The sequence below is a fragment of the Erythrolamprus reginae genome, chromosome 1 (genome assembly GCF_031021105.1).
Source record: "Erythrolamprus reginae isolate rEryReg1 chromosome 1, rEryReg1.hap1, whole genome shotgun sequence".
Taxonomy (NCBI): Eukaryota; Metazoa; Chordata; class Lepidosauria; order Squamata; family Dipsadidae; genus Erythrolamprus; species Erythrolamprus reginae.
Genome location: NC_091950.1, coordinates 130,328,121 through 130,344,794, shown reverse-complemented (window position 1 = coordinate 130,344,794; position 16,674 = coordinate 130,328,121). Strand labels below are relative to the sequence as shown.

At 38.4% G+C, this 16,674-nt stretch overlaps 1 protein-coding gene across 1 annotated transcript; it reads right to left on the bottom strand.

Moving 5' to 3' along the window:
* Window positions 1-756: 756 nt before the first annotated feature.
* LOC139158377 (cytosolic 5'-nucleotidase 1A-like) lies at window positions 757-16,265 on the bottom strand. Its single transcript, XM_070735683.1, has 7 exons — window positions 16,037-16,265; window positions 11,542-11,599; window positions 8,100-8,267; window positions 4,712-4,841; window positions 3,710-3,832; window positions 1,984-2,162; window positions 757-1,164 (listed from the first exon to the last, which is right to left on the bottom strand). The coding sequence occupies exons 2-7, from the start codon at window positions 11,584-11,586 to the stop codon at window positions 850-852; spliced, it is 960 nt and encodes a 319-aa protein (XP_070591784.1). The 5' UTR covers window positions 11,587-11,599; window positions 16,037-16,265; the 3' UTR covers window positions 757-849.
* Between the last annotated feature and the right edge of the window lie 409 nt (window positions 16,266-16,674).

Here is a 16,674-nt window from a genome sequence, read left to right as displayed (position 1 = left end):
GATGGGCCACTGTGTGACACAGAATGCTAGACCCTGGCCCAATTCAGCATGGCTCTTCTTATGTCCTTATGAAATGGCAGCCAAGGATCACAGAATAAAATTATGTCACCAACGTAATGGACATAGACTCTAGGAGTTGGGGGAGTTCTTTAGGAAATTGCAGATGGATGTTGGTGTTGGTTTTGATAAACTAAACCCAAGCCAGAGTTTAAATAGTCCAGTTTTTCTGCCAAATCAGTAATTTTCTGCCATAATTTGGCAGCTCATTCTGAAGACTGATAGAAAGAAGGGAGCTGAAAGACTACAGAATCCAGGAAAAGGGGCAGATACATCACATCCAATTCAGATAGCGTGAAAGGATTAAAAGCACCCTAAAATGAGAAAAGACGATTCTTTATAAGACCTGTAGTAAATTGGTGTCACCAGGAGCAACCACGTGGGAATCAAAGCTGTTAGCGAGAATAGTTAATTTTTCACGGAGATGCTTAAATGGAATTCTTATGGTTACAGTAATTCCACTTGTAAAGCAAAGTCTGTTCCATGCAAATAGCTTTATGTTCCTAAACAACAGAGAAGTCCAGAATGTTTTGTTTGGAATGACCTTTTGTTGTAATAACACAGAATCTTCAAATTAATGGGGGGTGGGGGAGAGACTGTACAGGCAAAGAAAGGAACCAATTTGCTACATGTTAAGCATTGATTCCTCCCTTTTTTTCCAATAAGAACTTTATCCTGATCAGGTAAAGTCACTTCCTATTTTCTATAAATGTAATTTATTTTAAACATTGCTCTCACTATACACTTATGTACAGAAATATTGGTATTATTAACTGAGAGAACACTGTGATCCTATGATCCCCTATGGCAACTGTAAGGAACCAATGCAGAGGGTATGCCAACATCTTGAGCGCCTTGGATATTGTGGACATTATCATCAAAAAAGATGTGGGGCTGGATCTTGGAGAGGATAGGACCTTTTGGAGCTCCAGCCATGAAGAAGGCTTCATCAGTCGGCAGTCCCCATTCCCGAAGAGTTTTGATGGCCCGAGTGCCCATATCACGGCCACTGCGGGCAGTCACCAAATAGATGCGGATGGGAGAATCCTCTTGACTAAACTTTTTACGCATCTTCCCAAGATGCAAGGCAAAGGCTTTCATGGGGCCCTGGAAAAGACAGAAAGTACAAAGTATTATTTTACAGACAGAAATGAAAACCCACCTATTATACTCAGAGAAGGACAATTAAGCTCTATTATAATATTAATTTACAATGAGTAATATGATCAACATAGGGATCTTACTTTAGCCTATTAACAATAAGGGTTGGCCATGAAGGCAATTCAATAAAGTAGTGAATCTGAATCCATCCACTAGGCAATATGGAAGGACTTTGCATTGCATTTTCATATCTCAATTCAATTATCTTTTCATAACCATTAATGCATCATGTAACAAACACAGAGAGCGGCTGCTTTGTCGACATAAATAGATGCATTAAAGCAAATTTGTCATCAGTTAGCCTTTGAGCTGAATATACCTGTGAAAGTAAAACAGAGGTATTATGCAAACAGCTCACTTTGGATTAACCAGCTGTGAATTCTTTTTTAAAGTTATATCTCATCCCTTGTCATTCTTTGCTAAATTGAATGAAAAATATCATTTCAAGAATTGCAGTAAAACATACAGTTGAAGATGGAAAGAATGAGTTGACATGAAGGTTACTAGCAGTGGCAGGAAGACACCAGAAAGACCAGGGGGTGGACAAGCTGATGGGAAGACAAGGGAAAACTGGAGTGAGCTAACCATTAAGAAGATCAATAACAGCAACGGGATGATACTTGGGTTCAGGCTCAGTGACAGTACACATGTTTTGTGCTTAGAAGATCTTAAGATCAGATCCTCATAGTGAACCTTGAAAACACTGTCTATCTTGAGAAGAAATAGAGAAATCAGGGGTATCTTCTAGGAATGTAGCGATCTTACCTCTCCCATGGGTACAGTTTCCATATTTTTCTCATATTCTACTGCTTCCTCAAGACCTTTCTCATGAAAGACACGATCAGTCTCATCCGAAAAGAGTACAGCATCACCATCAAAGACAACTCGTAATTGGGTTCTAGGAGTCTGTATCTCCTGCTGAAAGGTGAGGGCTGCTGAGACTCCTGCATGACAAATAGACTTGTTACCTTGCTTGTTTAGAAGAGACATCTTGGCTCTGGTCCCAATTTAAGAAAGTAATTTCTTTTATCATTCCTGATTTTTCTGAAGATGATGTGGATTATTTATTTTGCATGAAACAAAAATGGTTAAAAATGCTTTATGGCTGCATAATGCCCCCTCGGGAGGAGCCATCAAATCATTTTATGTTTCTGAGGTTAGAATTGACAACTTTTCTTGTGAATAAAGTTTTTAAGAGGCACCATGGAGTAGGTGAAGAGAGATAGGAAATAGGCACCAAAATAGGCACCACAATTTCCAGAATTCTCAACTGGTTGGAAATTCTAGGGGGTTAAAGGTCAAATAGGACACCAAATTAGAGAAGAATGCACTAGATCAAAGTTTTTCAATGTGCTTCTAATAGTTCTACTGAACTATTCCTGCAGAGGATGACAGAAAATACCTATTCCTTTTTAATTAAAAGTAGACTTATTTTCCGGGTAGCAACCAACTTCAGAAAAACTTGCACTGCTAAACAGTGACACCAACTGGGATTTAGTGCATCTAACACAACTTGCTGCCCTCAGTGTTTATGCTACAAATAACCTGATATAAGCAATTGACAGAATGTCAAAATTGAAAAGCCAACACAGAGGAGATATTGTTCCTTGTTGGTTTGATCTTGAAAGAGCACAAAGGGTTTTCTCAGTGTTATGCCAGGCTCTTCACTAATAGCCCCCCAGTGAGTTAGGAATACAAATTCAAACACACACAAGCACAGAAGAAATGAAAATAGTTTATCCAAAACGTTTTTAAAGCACACACTTTAAAAAGAGCCAAATTTCTCTCACCCATACAACAGTCCTGGAATGTGGCCAAAAGCAAAAACAAACAAGCAATTAAGGCAGCTGTGAATCCTCACAGCCACCCCCTTCTATGACTCCACAAGAGTTAGTTAATTGTGAAGTGTCCAAAAAGTCAGTAGAAGTCCTGGAATAATCCAAACAGTAGCAATGGTCTTTCTCCCAATGGATAAAAGCCCACAAACACATTCCCAAATGCCCGTAATTTATCACCAAACCGATTAACCTAATTTCCTCAGGAACAGGTGTTATCCCTTATCTTTGAGGATACCTGCGCAGCTGGTCCCTTCTTGCCATGAGCCTGCACATATGGGCATCTACCAGTGGATCCTCCTCCTAGTCTGATGTCTCACTAATGGGAGCATTAACTGCTGAGCTGGCTGCACCCATATCTCTATTTGATTCCCCTCCCCCACCGTCTGACCTTGGCAATGAATCTTCACTATCATAATCTGCTGGCAATAACACACATCTCTGTGAACCCGAGAATTCCCCAGAAGCAACGTCCAAATTCCTGGTTGCAGAAGCTGGCCCAGAGCCACCCACAACAGTCAGAAGGGTCCTTGCAGAATTTGTGATAGTTATAATGGAGGAGCATTCATCTCAGGACAATAACCAGGGAAATGGCAACAAAATGTAAAAGTAAATGCTTCAGATAAAAAGGGAAGGAACAGAAAAGAAAGACAAACCTCTCTGAAGTGCATTGCACACATCTTTTGGATCAGCTGAGAGAAAAAGCTTCACATTGTGGGCTTTCAAATATTGAGTAGAATCTTCATCACTGACAAAGCAAAACTTGGAGATCTCCAAACCTTAAAATCCAGGAACAAATAAGGAGGAATACAAATAGAGGTTGAAGCAGCAAAAAGGTTTATCTTGAAATCTCATTCTTGCAATCCAACTATTAAAACCTATGAAGTGGTTAGTTGGCTCCTCCAGAGGTTTTTCTTAATGGAGATTGAAATGTAGCAAGATCACATTTGATATTTTACAGGGAAAGAGAAGGATTGTTTGGCTGTATATAACTGACAAAAAAAATGGAGTTGGCAGAAGAATAACTAATTCTCAAGTCCAGTATTTTCTCTCATGTGAAATTAAAGTTATAAAATTGTTTATTAGATCAGATTTATATACCATAGCAGCTCAAGACATACCCCTCCTCCTATTTTTTCTCAACAACAGTCCTCTGACACTAAAAGAAAATACAGTGGTACCTCTACTTATGAACTTAATTCATTCTGTGACCAGGTTCTTAAGTTTGTAAGAAGAAGCAATTTTTCCCATAGGAATCAATTTTAAAGTAAATAATGTATGTGATTGGGGAAACCACAGGGAGGCTCTGTTTCCTCCCAGGAGATTCCTAGAGAGGCCCCCACGGAGGCTTCTTCCAGCCTTTTCGGGCCCTGTTTCCTCCCAGGAGATTCCTAGAGAGGCCCCACAGAAGCTTCTCCCCACCTTTTCCGGTCCTGTTTCCTCCCAGGAGATTCCTAGAGAGGCCCTACGAGGCTTCTACCTGCCTTTTCCAGTTACAGTTTCGGAGGCTCGGGTTTGTAAGTGAAAAATGGTTCTTGAGAAGAGGCAAAAAAATCTTGAACACCCGTAAGTAGAGGCGTTTGTAGGTAGAGGTACTATTGTAACTGATTCAAAGTTTTAAACCCATCTTTGGGAGGCCAACTCAAAAAGCAACCTACCATATTGTTTCACACTATTGACTATTCGCACACCACTCTCTGGACTGTTATTGGAGAGAACAATGACATCAAAGAGGCCCTTTTCTTCTGGGTTTCTTTCAAGAAGCTTCTTGTTCACAAACTGCACTGCCTGAAAGAAGCAGGTAGAGATACATTACTATATGTCTATGGAGATTCTCAGTCAAACCGGTCATGATTGTCCCAAAAATGCTTTTTCAAAAGGCAACTGGACTTTTCTTTATTCTTTGGAGACGTTTTGCTTCTCTTCCAGGAAGCTTCTTCATGAATTGAAGCAGCTTCTTGGATGAGAAGCAAAACATCTTCAAGGAAAAACAAAACAAAAGAAAGTGCACTTGGCTTTTGAAAAAAGCACCTTTGTGACATGCGTTACTACAGGTTTCTCTGAACGCCAACCTTTAATGACCATATATATTTGCAAAAATGACATTTTAAACATAGTTGCAATTGTTTGAAAGGTCGCACATTCAATGCAGTATGTCCACATTAATGATCTGGAGTGAATTCTGAATAGAAAAACTTTGAACAGAAATAGAAGGATATATGTAGGAGTATTTGCAGAATATGGTCAAAAATATCAAGATTACAGCCACAACTGTGAGATCTAAGGTCCCCATCTAGTGTTACATGTGTTACATGTGCAACCCAGGTAGTGTTATATGTGCAACCCAGGTAAAAAAATGAGCAAGTCACCATTTTGACTTTTTCAAAAAAATCATATCTTGTGGACACCCCTGAGCTTTTGTTTATAAATAATATACAACTATTATAAAATACCCATAAGCCTTTGGCAACGTCTTCATAAAAAGAACACCTGGGTAATTAACAATTGAAGTTCTTATTTCTTAGAAAAAAATGGAGATACAATTACTGGACAAAAGAAGAAAAAACCAAATACTGGTAAAAACTTGGTTAGCTTTATATGTATAGATATAAAAGTTTCAGTCAAGCCAAAATCATTGCTGATGTAAAAACTCTCTGTGATTGCAGGCAGTAGAATCTTTGATGAGAGCAGATGGGGAAGAAGACTGCCTATAATGGCTAAACCACAGAGCTGACAGTTGGATGAAAAAAGTAGTGGTAAAGTAGACTGAAAATGGCCGAAATTAGTTCTAACTTCTATAGAATGAGTAGAACAAAAGGCAGAAGAACTGATTGAAATGTCTACTTGGTTTAAGGGAAAAAGCGGCGAAGGAGGTTGCAGAGCTTTTCTAAGACCCACAAGGACAGAAGATTGAAGGATAGTGATAGTAGCAGTTAACTAGATAGAGTGGATCTAGACTTGGAGATTTCCATGGGACTCTACAGGAAAAGTTGAAAATTGTGTAAACTGGAGAAGATTTGATAAACGTGTGAGATAAAATGGCTGTCCCCCTTTCCTTTGTACACTGACAAGACACTTTTTGTGTTGGAATTGAGATAAGGCTCAAGGGAGACATCTGTTGAGCAAAATACAATATATGCATGTAAATTGGAATTGAAGAAACAGAAAGAGAAAAGATGGATTAGTAAATTGTAAAATGAATAAGGAGAGATATGTTACCAAAATGAGGATAAAAAGAATATAGTGGAGGAGTTTTACAATAAATTATATAATGACAAAGACAGCTGTTCAGAAGATTAAAGCAATACATTGTCTAAAAAACGCCCTGTTCCCTAAAGTTCCAGAAGAAATTAAAAAAAACATGTTAAATGATGGAATAAGGATGTAAGAACAAATAGAAGCAATACAAAAAAACAACAAAACGCAGGCCCAGATGGTTTGCCAACAGAAATGTACAAAGAATTACAAGATATGTTTCGACAAATATTACTTGAGGTATATAGTGCGGTGCTAAATGAAGCAAAGTTTCTGTTCTGGTTTCTGGTAGAACTTTAGCTATTACAAATAACTCTTACTAAATGCAGTATTTCATAAACAAAGAAACTCCATCTTTATTTCTCTTCCCTTCCGTATTCAAAATACAGTTCATACTAGCACATTCCTCTTCCTCCCGTTATCTTTCTTAATTGCATTCCTCATATATTCCTCCCAGCCTTCTCTGTTTAACAAGATTTATATAGTCACAGCATGATTCAAAAACAGCAGAAATGACTGTAAAATAACACAGAATGCATTTGCTTGCTTGGGAGATGAACGGAAATACCCTAGAACCGTTGGTACATCCAAATCTCATTAACTGGGGAAAAATTGTGACATATAAGGATATGTTAAACGAACGGGGGACTAAAAATGAGATTGCAATTAAAAGAACAAGGAGTAGAATTGGAATGGTAGTCATACTTACAAGTTCAATCATGCTACATGAAAGACGTAGAAACGTGGGGCATCAATAGAGGTTTAATGATATTAGACAAACTTCTATTGGTGACAGATGAGAAAATGATTAAACTAATGTATAAATATTTATTAGACTACAAAATGGAGGAAGAACAAGTTAAAGAGACAATGGTGGTGGGTACAATATTGAATTGGAAAAGTGGAAAAAAAATGTGGGAAAGAAATAGGAAATTAACCCTTGTCATATCATATAAGGAGAACCTATATAAAATGTTCTACAGGTGGCATCTACCACTAGCTAGGCTAGCCAAAATGTATAGAAATTTATCATCTAAATGCTGGAAATGTGACCAACCACTAGGCACCTACTACCACATGTGGTAGACATATAAAAAGGCAAAAGACTGCTGGCAAGGAATTCTGGAAGAAATGACTGGACAGAGATTGGAATTTAAACCAGAACAATTTTTATTAGGAATTATAGCAGAAAAACCCAGCAAGGGGTTAATATATTTAATATTGCATATCACAACAACAGCGAGAATGGTTTATGCCCAACAATGGAAGAATGAGGACATACCTTTAGAAAGGGAGATAATAAAGAAAATATTAGACTGTGCAGAATGTGATAGACTGATGCTGGAATTAAAAAACAAAACAGAGACCGAATAATATGAGATTTGGAATAGATTTTATCAATGGTTGGATCTGAGGAATGGAAGCCAGAATGGAAAAGACCTAGGATATGTAGACAGAAAGATGATGTAATATATGTAAATATAAATGTTTAAAAGGGGTCAAATATGTATATATAATTAGTAATGCATACTGAACACATAAGATACTTGTGCTATATTTTAGTTTGTATGGTGGGGATAATGCCAGGACAGTTGCACCAAGTCCAATTTCTATTTTTATAATTATTTTTTTTAAGCCCTGTGATTGCTATTATAAATTTCCCATCTGCATTTACTCTATGTTTCAATTTAGTACGTGAGTATTGGATGAGGACTCTATTTAAATCTTAAAATGTGCACTACTTGCAAATATCTTGCTAAAAGAAATCCCATCTCCACAATATTTTTTTACCTGAATGAAAGAGAAAGCTGTTCCCTGCTCCAAGGGGCTATTCTCATATGCTTGCTGATGTTTCACATATTCCTCTTTGCCCTTGGTCAAGAAGATTTCATGCTCTTTCTCCAAATTGAAAATGGTCCTTGTTGTCACAGCGATAACCAATGCTTCCTTTGGATCTTTCTGGAGATGTTCAAGAACATTGACTTAATTAATATTACAGTGCTGGAAAGGAAGAGAAAGAAGCTGGTACATTCTCTTCTTTCACGCCTTTCTCATCATCAGGCTACATCACCTCTTGTGACCTGGCATTGTACTCAGAAAGTTAATTATTTAAAAAAACCTCTGCAAAACCTGTATTTACAGCATAATTACTACGTAGTATGAAGAAGTGATTCCAGCCTAGAAGCCTGGACCTGACCTTGCACACTGCCAAGGAAAGGAATGCCTAGGAAATCAGTCATCAAGGGAGGAACTGTAATCAACCAGTGGTCATCATCTCATACATGATTCTCATAATAATGTTCAAGGCAGTCTTGCGTGAATGTTAATGAGAGTCCACCATCTCTGTCAGCCACCATAAATCTTGCTTTTCATTGTAAGACTTGGCCCACACACACTTTTTAAAAAATTGGCTGCCAACTCATCATGTGAAGTGTCTTGAGGATACACTTAATTGGCCAGAGGAAAGGACAAAAGAAAAAATGGAAAAAGAAAAAAACTGGAAGGAGCTGGAGTGCCACAAGAGATCCAGAAGGGAGACATAAAAGCTTTAGAATAGACCTGAGCATTTTACAGCCTTCAGGCCTTTGGCAGTCCCTGTTTAGCCTGTGAGGATTGCTTTTATTTTGAAAGTGACTGTTTTTTAAAAAAATGTACAGGTATTTTTGTGTGTGTGCAAACCTACACATATTCACAGCCTTATTGCTTTGGCCACCCACAGTTTCAGTTTCTTACGTGGCCCCTTGGGAAAATTAATTGTCCATCTGTGCCTTGGAGGGTAGTTGGTTCACACAGATAATTTGGCCTACATTTCCCCTTTTAGTTCAAAGGCATATTGTTCAAAACTAGTTAATGTGACTATATTGAAGGTGTATAGAGCCATTCTAAAATATTTCTAAATTTAAGCTTTAAATTTTATATAAAATCAATATATCGACATGCCCAGAACACAAAAACTAGCAAGGAATACATCATCCAACTTTGCAATCGATTTGTAACAATTGGTAACTTTATGATAACAATTAACAACTCCCCAGGGAGAAAGCATAAAATAATTTAAAAATGAGATTAAACTGGCAACTTTAAAAATGACATCAGTAAAAGCTGCACAGAGAACATGCTACAACATATGTGTAGCCAAAACTTCTCTACAAAGGGATGCATCAATCATATTCATTCCAGTAAGACTGAAAGTAGTGCATTAACAAGAACGAAGATCTCTTATGATGTTTTGCAATATCAAGGTTATATATACTTACTCAGGTGAAAGCTTTTCATAGATTTCCCTTCTCAAAGCAAAAACAGCCCTTAGCATTCTCTCTGTGTCAATCAATATCCATTACCAATTCTCTTTTAAAACCCAAAGAGTACAAAGCTAAAATGGATAGATCCACAATTGTGTATTTTCCCTCTAAGGTCTCCTTCCAAATTGAGTGCATTATCTAGAAGCAGGGGAGATTAGCCTTCATAACAGAATGTCAGTTTAAGCCAATAATTGCTCTTTCTTAACCAGACTTGCCTTTCTTCTGGCATAGATTCTATTTCCAAGCAAAGAGCAGCACTAGGAACTTTCTGACAGACATCAAAGATAGCTTTCAAAAACACGAATTGCCTCCAATAAGGAGAAACATTTCCCATTTAAAATTAGCAAGAAGGATGACTATGGACTCTCAGATTTGTCTAGTGCACCAGTTGGGCCTGTTCTTGGATCAAGGAGACCTTCAGATGGACACCTGAGCTCCAGGTCACCACATGAATAAACTATTGCTATGTGTTCTACATGGAGCTGCTGTTGAAGATTATTCAAAAACTATCAAGAATATCGATCCGGAGTTCAGTGGTGCAGGCAATTATGGGTATGCTAATTGTTGGTTAAAATTCAAGGTGCTGGTTATTATTAATAAAGCCCTTAATGGCATAGGATCTGGTTGATGTATTTGTTGTTATTAGTCGCGAAGTTGTGTCCAACCCATCGTGACCCCACGCCTTAAATGGAATCCATTTAAGCTCACACTGACTGCTTCAGTGACTCCATCCAGCCACCTCATTCTCTGTCGTCCTCTTCTTCTTTTTCCCTCAATCGTTCCCAGCATTAGCTCTTCTCCAGTGAGTCTTTTCCAGTACTGGATTCTAAAACCCATCGCAACTGGTTCGCGCATGCGCAATGCCTCTGCACATGCACAGAAGTAGCCAGGGTGGATGGGTGGAGACTCCTGCTGCTACCAGTTCACAAAACTGGGCTGAACTGGGAGCAACCTACTGCTGGTTCTTCCTTCTCATTAGGTGGCCTAAGTATTTGAGTTTCATCTTCAGGATCTGGCCTTCTAAAGAGCGGTCAGGGTTGATCTCCTCTAAGACTGACCGGTTTAAACACCTTGCAGTTCAAGGGACTCACAGGAGTCTTCTTCAGCACCATAGTTCAAAGGCTTCAATTCTTTGGCACTCAGCCTTTCGTATGGTGTTTGACATATTACCTATCTCCAATAGTTTTTGCTTATGTGGTAAGTTTTGGCAGTGAGCTGTGCTCCAAGTCCCTTGGATTATATAATGCCATCTATAGGGATTTAGAAACTTAACCTTGAATGCGTTTGTAATTCTTCTGCATCCAGTAGCCTATGCAAAATTTCCAAAAGGGTGTTTCATTTTGCTGAAGGTTTGTGCGAACAATCTCTGAATGCGTTTGTAATTCTTCTGCATCCAGTAGTCTATGCAAAATTTCCAAAAGGGTGTTTCATTTTGCTGAAGGTTTGTGCGAACAATCTCTTAGAAGGTGCTTCCTATAACCATGCAGGCTTCTTGTTTCTAAAGACAGAGTAAATGTGTAGATCATCCCTGCTTTGTCCTTTCTTCCAGTATCCAAAGTGCCAATCCTGGTTGCAAAGTTACACAAAGTACATTAACAAGTCATGTTACTTCAGTGAGGTGAATTGTGATTGTCCAACCCTAAAATAATTGTTAATTCTACAAACCATATTTAGTTTAACATAAATTAGCATCTTATGTGACCACTGTCAAGCGAATTCCCTTATTTTTTAAAGGGTGATGGTATCAAGGAAAGAAACAATGAACTCGGGACCATATAACCTTGTTGCTGGCCCAATATTAGGCAAAATGAAAGCGCTTCCTTCATCATTTGCACAAGCTGAGCAGCAAAACTTGCCCCATGCAAAAAGCAGTCAGTAGCAGAAGCCTTTCAAACAGTGCATGTAAAGCACTGTTGTAATTAATACTTTACCTGGTTAACGCTGGTGTTTATGATGGTGCTGTCGGGATCTGCCATCTTATGTTCTCACCTTGAAAGGGGAAAAGAAAATGGCTGATCCATCAACTTCCTTTCATGTCAACAGAGCAGATATCAGACTTACAACATACTTTACTCTCTACCCCAAAGAGGAAGAAAACACTTTCTGTGCTATGAAATGCTGTAAGACAGAGTGAAGCAATGAGCTTTCTGAGATAAAAAAAAAAAGCCTTCCATGAATGAAAGCCTCCTGTTAATATTGACAATAGGGGACATCTCCCATTGTCCTTGAAGGCAACAGACTAGCATAGAGGATACAGAGTTGAGGAGAAGGTCCTCCACTTCTACTTTAGGGGGCTGCTATATACAAGCATTGGCTGTCCGAATTTCATTTTGCCTTACAGCCAAGTCTGTTTTCACTCAGCATAAACTTCTCATATAATTGGACAAAATGTTGTTCTAGAGAGCCAGTCTAAGCTGTAAATGATGAAATCTAATTCAAATGGAGTTGACAAATAACAGCTTAGTCATACAATTTGCTAAAAAAAAAAAGGAAAACAGAGAACCCCAAATTCAATTCAATTCAATTTATTAGATTTGTATGCCGCCCCTCTCCGAAGACAAATGAGTGAATATGCATTCAGCCAACATTCTGTTATGACATGTAATTCAGGCCAAAGTAAAAATATGGCACTTTTGTATTGATTTACTGATTTTTCTGCTGCTCAGAATGGGAATACACATTTTACATAAAAGATGGTGCATCTTTCGTAATTAGATCCTGAAAAAAGGCATTAACATTTGGAGGCTTTTAAAAAGTGTCATGTTTCTTAAAAAAAAAATAACCCAAACCTTAAGCCAATTCATTTTTTACTGGGACCTATTGATAGAACTTCTCATCCAGTAAAACTTGTCACTGCTAATATTCTTTCAGTAAAATAACTTTTATTCATTGAAATCTATCTAGTGACCAAATTGGATCCAAGCAGACCCAGATTTGCACTTAACTAAAGATCTCATCAAATTATTTTGAACCAGACATTCCTTCTGCTAACCTTTACTATAGGATGAAATTTATTTATTTATTTATTTATTTATTTACTTACTTATTTATTTATTTATTTGATTTGTATGCTGCCCCTCTCCGTAGACTCGGGGTGGCTAACAACAGTAATAAAAACAGCATATAACAATCCAATATTAAAGCAGTTAAAAACCCTTATTATAAAACCAAACATACATACAGACATACCATGCGTAAAATTGTAAAAGCCTAGGGGGAAAGAGTATCTCAGTTCCCCCATGCCTGGTGGCAGAGGTGGGTTTTCAGAAGCTTACGAAAGGCAAGGAGGGTGGGGGCAATTCTAATCTCTGGGGGGGAGTTGGTTCCAGAGGGCTGGGGCCGCAGGGAGAGGGGGGGCTTTTATGCCTGCTGTACTTGCATAAGATAAGGCAGGATACAAACACAAGGCTTACTTCTTAAAACAATGAAAAGTACAGACACCTGTTGATTTTTCTTTTTAATGTTAATTTTTAGGAAGAGGGAGTAAAAATAGATTCTTGAGCATTCTTTGTATTAGTCTGGAGTGTAAAGTGTCTATTGAGCCAGGATGGTGCAGTAGTTAGAGTGTAGTACTGCAGACTACTTCAGCTGACTGCTAGCTATAGTTCAGCAGTTCAAATCTCACCAGCGGCTCAAGGTTTACTCAGCCTTCCATCCTTCCGAGGTAGGTAAAATGAAGACCCAGATTGTTGGGGGCAATATGCTGACTCTGTAAACAGCTTATGAAGCGATATATAAGTTTAAATGCTATTGCTATTGTATGTGTGTCATTCCAGCTTGATATAGGTTGAATACTGCAGCAAATGTAGGCATGCTTGTCTTGAAAGATTGCATAAGTATATAAAGGACGGTGTCTGGATTAGGCCAATGTCTATCCAGTCCAGTCTAGTTCAGCATCTTCCTAACTCCCTTCCAACATTAGCCAATTATATAGTTTCAGGAGCATGACTTGTTTTAATTTTTTTTTAATATCACCAAGAATCTGTACCTACTTTAGCCCTGGCGCTCTTGCGTTGCCCTTTCTTTGCTGTGCAAAATTTTATGGTCAGCCTTGTCTTCCTGACTGCCCTTTGCCCGGCTATTCCAATCATAGCAATTCAAAGCCCTTGGGGCCTGTAGAGATTCTCAGTCATTCAGATCATGGTTGTCCCAAAGGTGCTTTATCAGTAAGCAACTTTGTTGGACTTTATTTTTTTCTCTGAAGATCTTTTGCTTTTCATCCAAGAAGCTTCTTCGGGGAAATGGGAAGAATTTTAGTTCCTTGCAGATAGCTGATCATTTGAATTCTTTTACAGCAGTGGTTCTCGACCTTTCTAATGCTGCGACCCCTTAATATCATTCCTCATGTTGTGGTGGCCCCCAACCATAAGTCTGGTGCTAATTCTCCCAACAGAGCTTTAAGCTGATTGGCAGGAAGGTCAGAGGGACACCCCCACTGTAAATGCCCGATTGGTCGGATTGTAAAAATATGTTCCAAGGTGTCAGAATAGAAGCTTTAGTTCCTAACACCATGGGAAATTTGTATTTTCCCATGGTTTTAGGCAACCCTTGTGAAACGGTCATTCAACCTCCAAAGGGGTCCTGACTCCCAAATCGAGAACCACTGTTTTAGAGAGACGTTGTAGCACTTGGATCTGTGTTTTCAGGGTCACCTGAGTAATGCTCCTGGTTCCTGTAGTGTACAATTTCCCCCCTGCAAATACTTTCCTCCTTCCACACCATTCAAAGGGTGTTCATTTCAAATTGCATAGCTAAAAGCACCTTTGGGACAACCATGACCTGGATGACTTTTACAGACTTTTAGGTATACAATTTGGGATGAACATCAGAAGTACTACTCAGGTGACCCTGAGAACACAAATAAACCTCCAAGTGCTTCAATGACCTCTAAAAGGATGCAAATGACCAGCTGTATACAAGGAACATAAATCCTTCCATCCAGCACTATACTGTCAGAGCTGAAGAAGTGAAATGTCTTCAAAGATAAAAACAAGAAAGTCCAGTTGCCTCCTAAGAAAAGCACCTTTGGGTCAAAGCCGTTGGCTTCTGAATGGGGAATCACTGAGGTTCCTTGATTCCTGTGCTCAATGAAATATACCTTCTCTAGGTAGATAAAGTGGATTAGGATTAACGCCATAGAATTTAAAGTGTGATCAATGATCAATGCCTAGAACTCACTACCTGGCACTGTTGTTTCCTCCCTAATCCCAAAATCTTCAACCTTAAATGATCTTCTGTTTACCTCTCCCCTTTCCTAAGAGGTCTATAAGGGGCGTGCATAAGCGCACTATTGTGCCTAATGTCCCTGTCCTATTATCCTTTTTATCACTTCTTTATACATTGTTATGTTAATACACACTATAATTCTATACTTGTTTGACAAATATAATAAATAAATAAAAAGCATGTTATAGACCTCCCCCCAAAAAAATTAACAAAGGGGCTAAAAAAGTCATTGTCTATAAAAATCTTAGGAATAAAATCCTAAGTACTGTACTTACACACTGTAAGTGCCAAATATTTAAAAAGACCAATGAATTAACTTGTCTTTTTTATCACTAACATTGCTGAAATCAGGTTTACAGCAAACCACTATTTCAGTTCTGCAATTTGTTGCATTTAAAGATGGTCTGAAAACTCCCAGGAAGTGTTATTTCACAATACTCTATTAATTTGACTGGATTGATTAAAGGTTTAATAGTGAGGGAGTTTGACTGGATTCAGCGAGATGTTCATATTTTTAGTTTCTAGCTATTAAATAATTTGGGTCAGTTCAGCTTCACCTGTAAAAGTTGGAATACCTGTTTGCAATTAAGAAGTTATAATAAATAGGTAGGGAAAGGGGATGAATTATAGGAACAACTCAGCCAATCTGTGGATGTAATTCATCCTCACCTTGTTTATAGCTAGTCAAGTGAAGCAGAGTCTTCGGAGAGGGGCGGCGCACAAATCTAATTAATAATAATAATAATAATAATAATAATAATAATAATAATAATAATAAACAAATGAATGAAGGCAAACATCCGAGTCCCAGAATAATGTTGCAAGATCCAATCTGGTGAATAAATCCGGGATAACTATTGGTTGACTTCCTTCCTTATACTACACTACACACAGAGAAACAATCTGCCTTCATCATCTCCGATGACTGCAATATTGTAGCCATTAAATCTCACTCCCCCCCCCCCCCCCCGGATTCCTCCAAGGGGAGAATGGCGCGCACAAGCAGAGAAATGGGACAGATTGAAAAGAAACAGCATTCGGCAAATACTTCCTTGTAACTCCAAAACGAATTGGGGAAGCGATAGAAAGGATCGTGATTGCAAAAAGTTGGATGCTTACAGTTTGCCGAATGACAAAAACAAGCATCCAATTCAACATCCAATGTGCAAATATTTAATAGTCAAATGTCCCCAAACTCACCGCCTTTCGTTCATAGACAGCGCGTTTCAAAACCAGCGGCATTCGAGGAATCACCTTTACAACTTAGCCCACGCCGCTTCTTTTTAAGTACAGTATACTTTTTTTTCCTCCCTTCGATTTAAAAGTTCTCCTGAATGCTGGGAGTTGTAGTTGACACCTCTGAAGGTCACATGTCTACTTACGAAAGAAAAGATCAGAATGGACTCCCTTTCCCAGAGCGCCTTGCGCTGACTAAAAAAAAAAATAGGGCGTGGGTAAGGCGTGGTTTTACAATTTTTTAAAAATAAATTCTCCTAGTGATGACAGTCTGAAGTTTCTCCACAAGGGATAGGGTACAAATTGCGGGAGAGTTACATTTCAAGGTTCCCATAGGCTAGCCTTTCAATTTTAGGACAGACTGTGCAGTCATCTTTCATAATCCTGTCAAAGGCATTTTTATTTTCACTGGAAGAGATGGATTATAATTTTCTTCCAGCCCTCTAATTTCATGAGCAATAAAGTGTCACTGTTAAATACAGCCCATCCCAGGCATCTGAAAATAGAACTTGGAAACGCCTTGATGTAAAAATATCAAAGGGGATAAATAAAACAGGTCTAATGATTAAAGACCCGTCCTTGCTTTTATTTAAAACTTTCTA

Coding starts and splice junctions, on each gene's coding strand:
- LOC139158377 (XM_070735683.1), bottom strand. CDS start 11,586: ATGGCAGATCCCGACAGCACCATCATAAACACCAGCGTTAACCAG. Junction 8,268..11,541: donor TAAACACCAGCGTTAACCAG/GTAAAGTATTAA, acceptor GAACATCTCCAG/AAAGATCCAAAGGAAGCATT. Junction 3,833..4,711: donor CAATAGTGTGAAACAATATG/GTAGGTTGCTTT, acceptor CTGGATTTTAAG/GTTTGGAGATCTCCAAGTTT.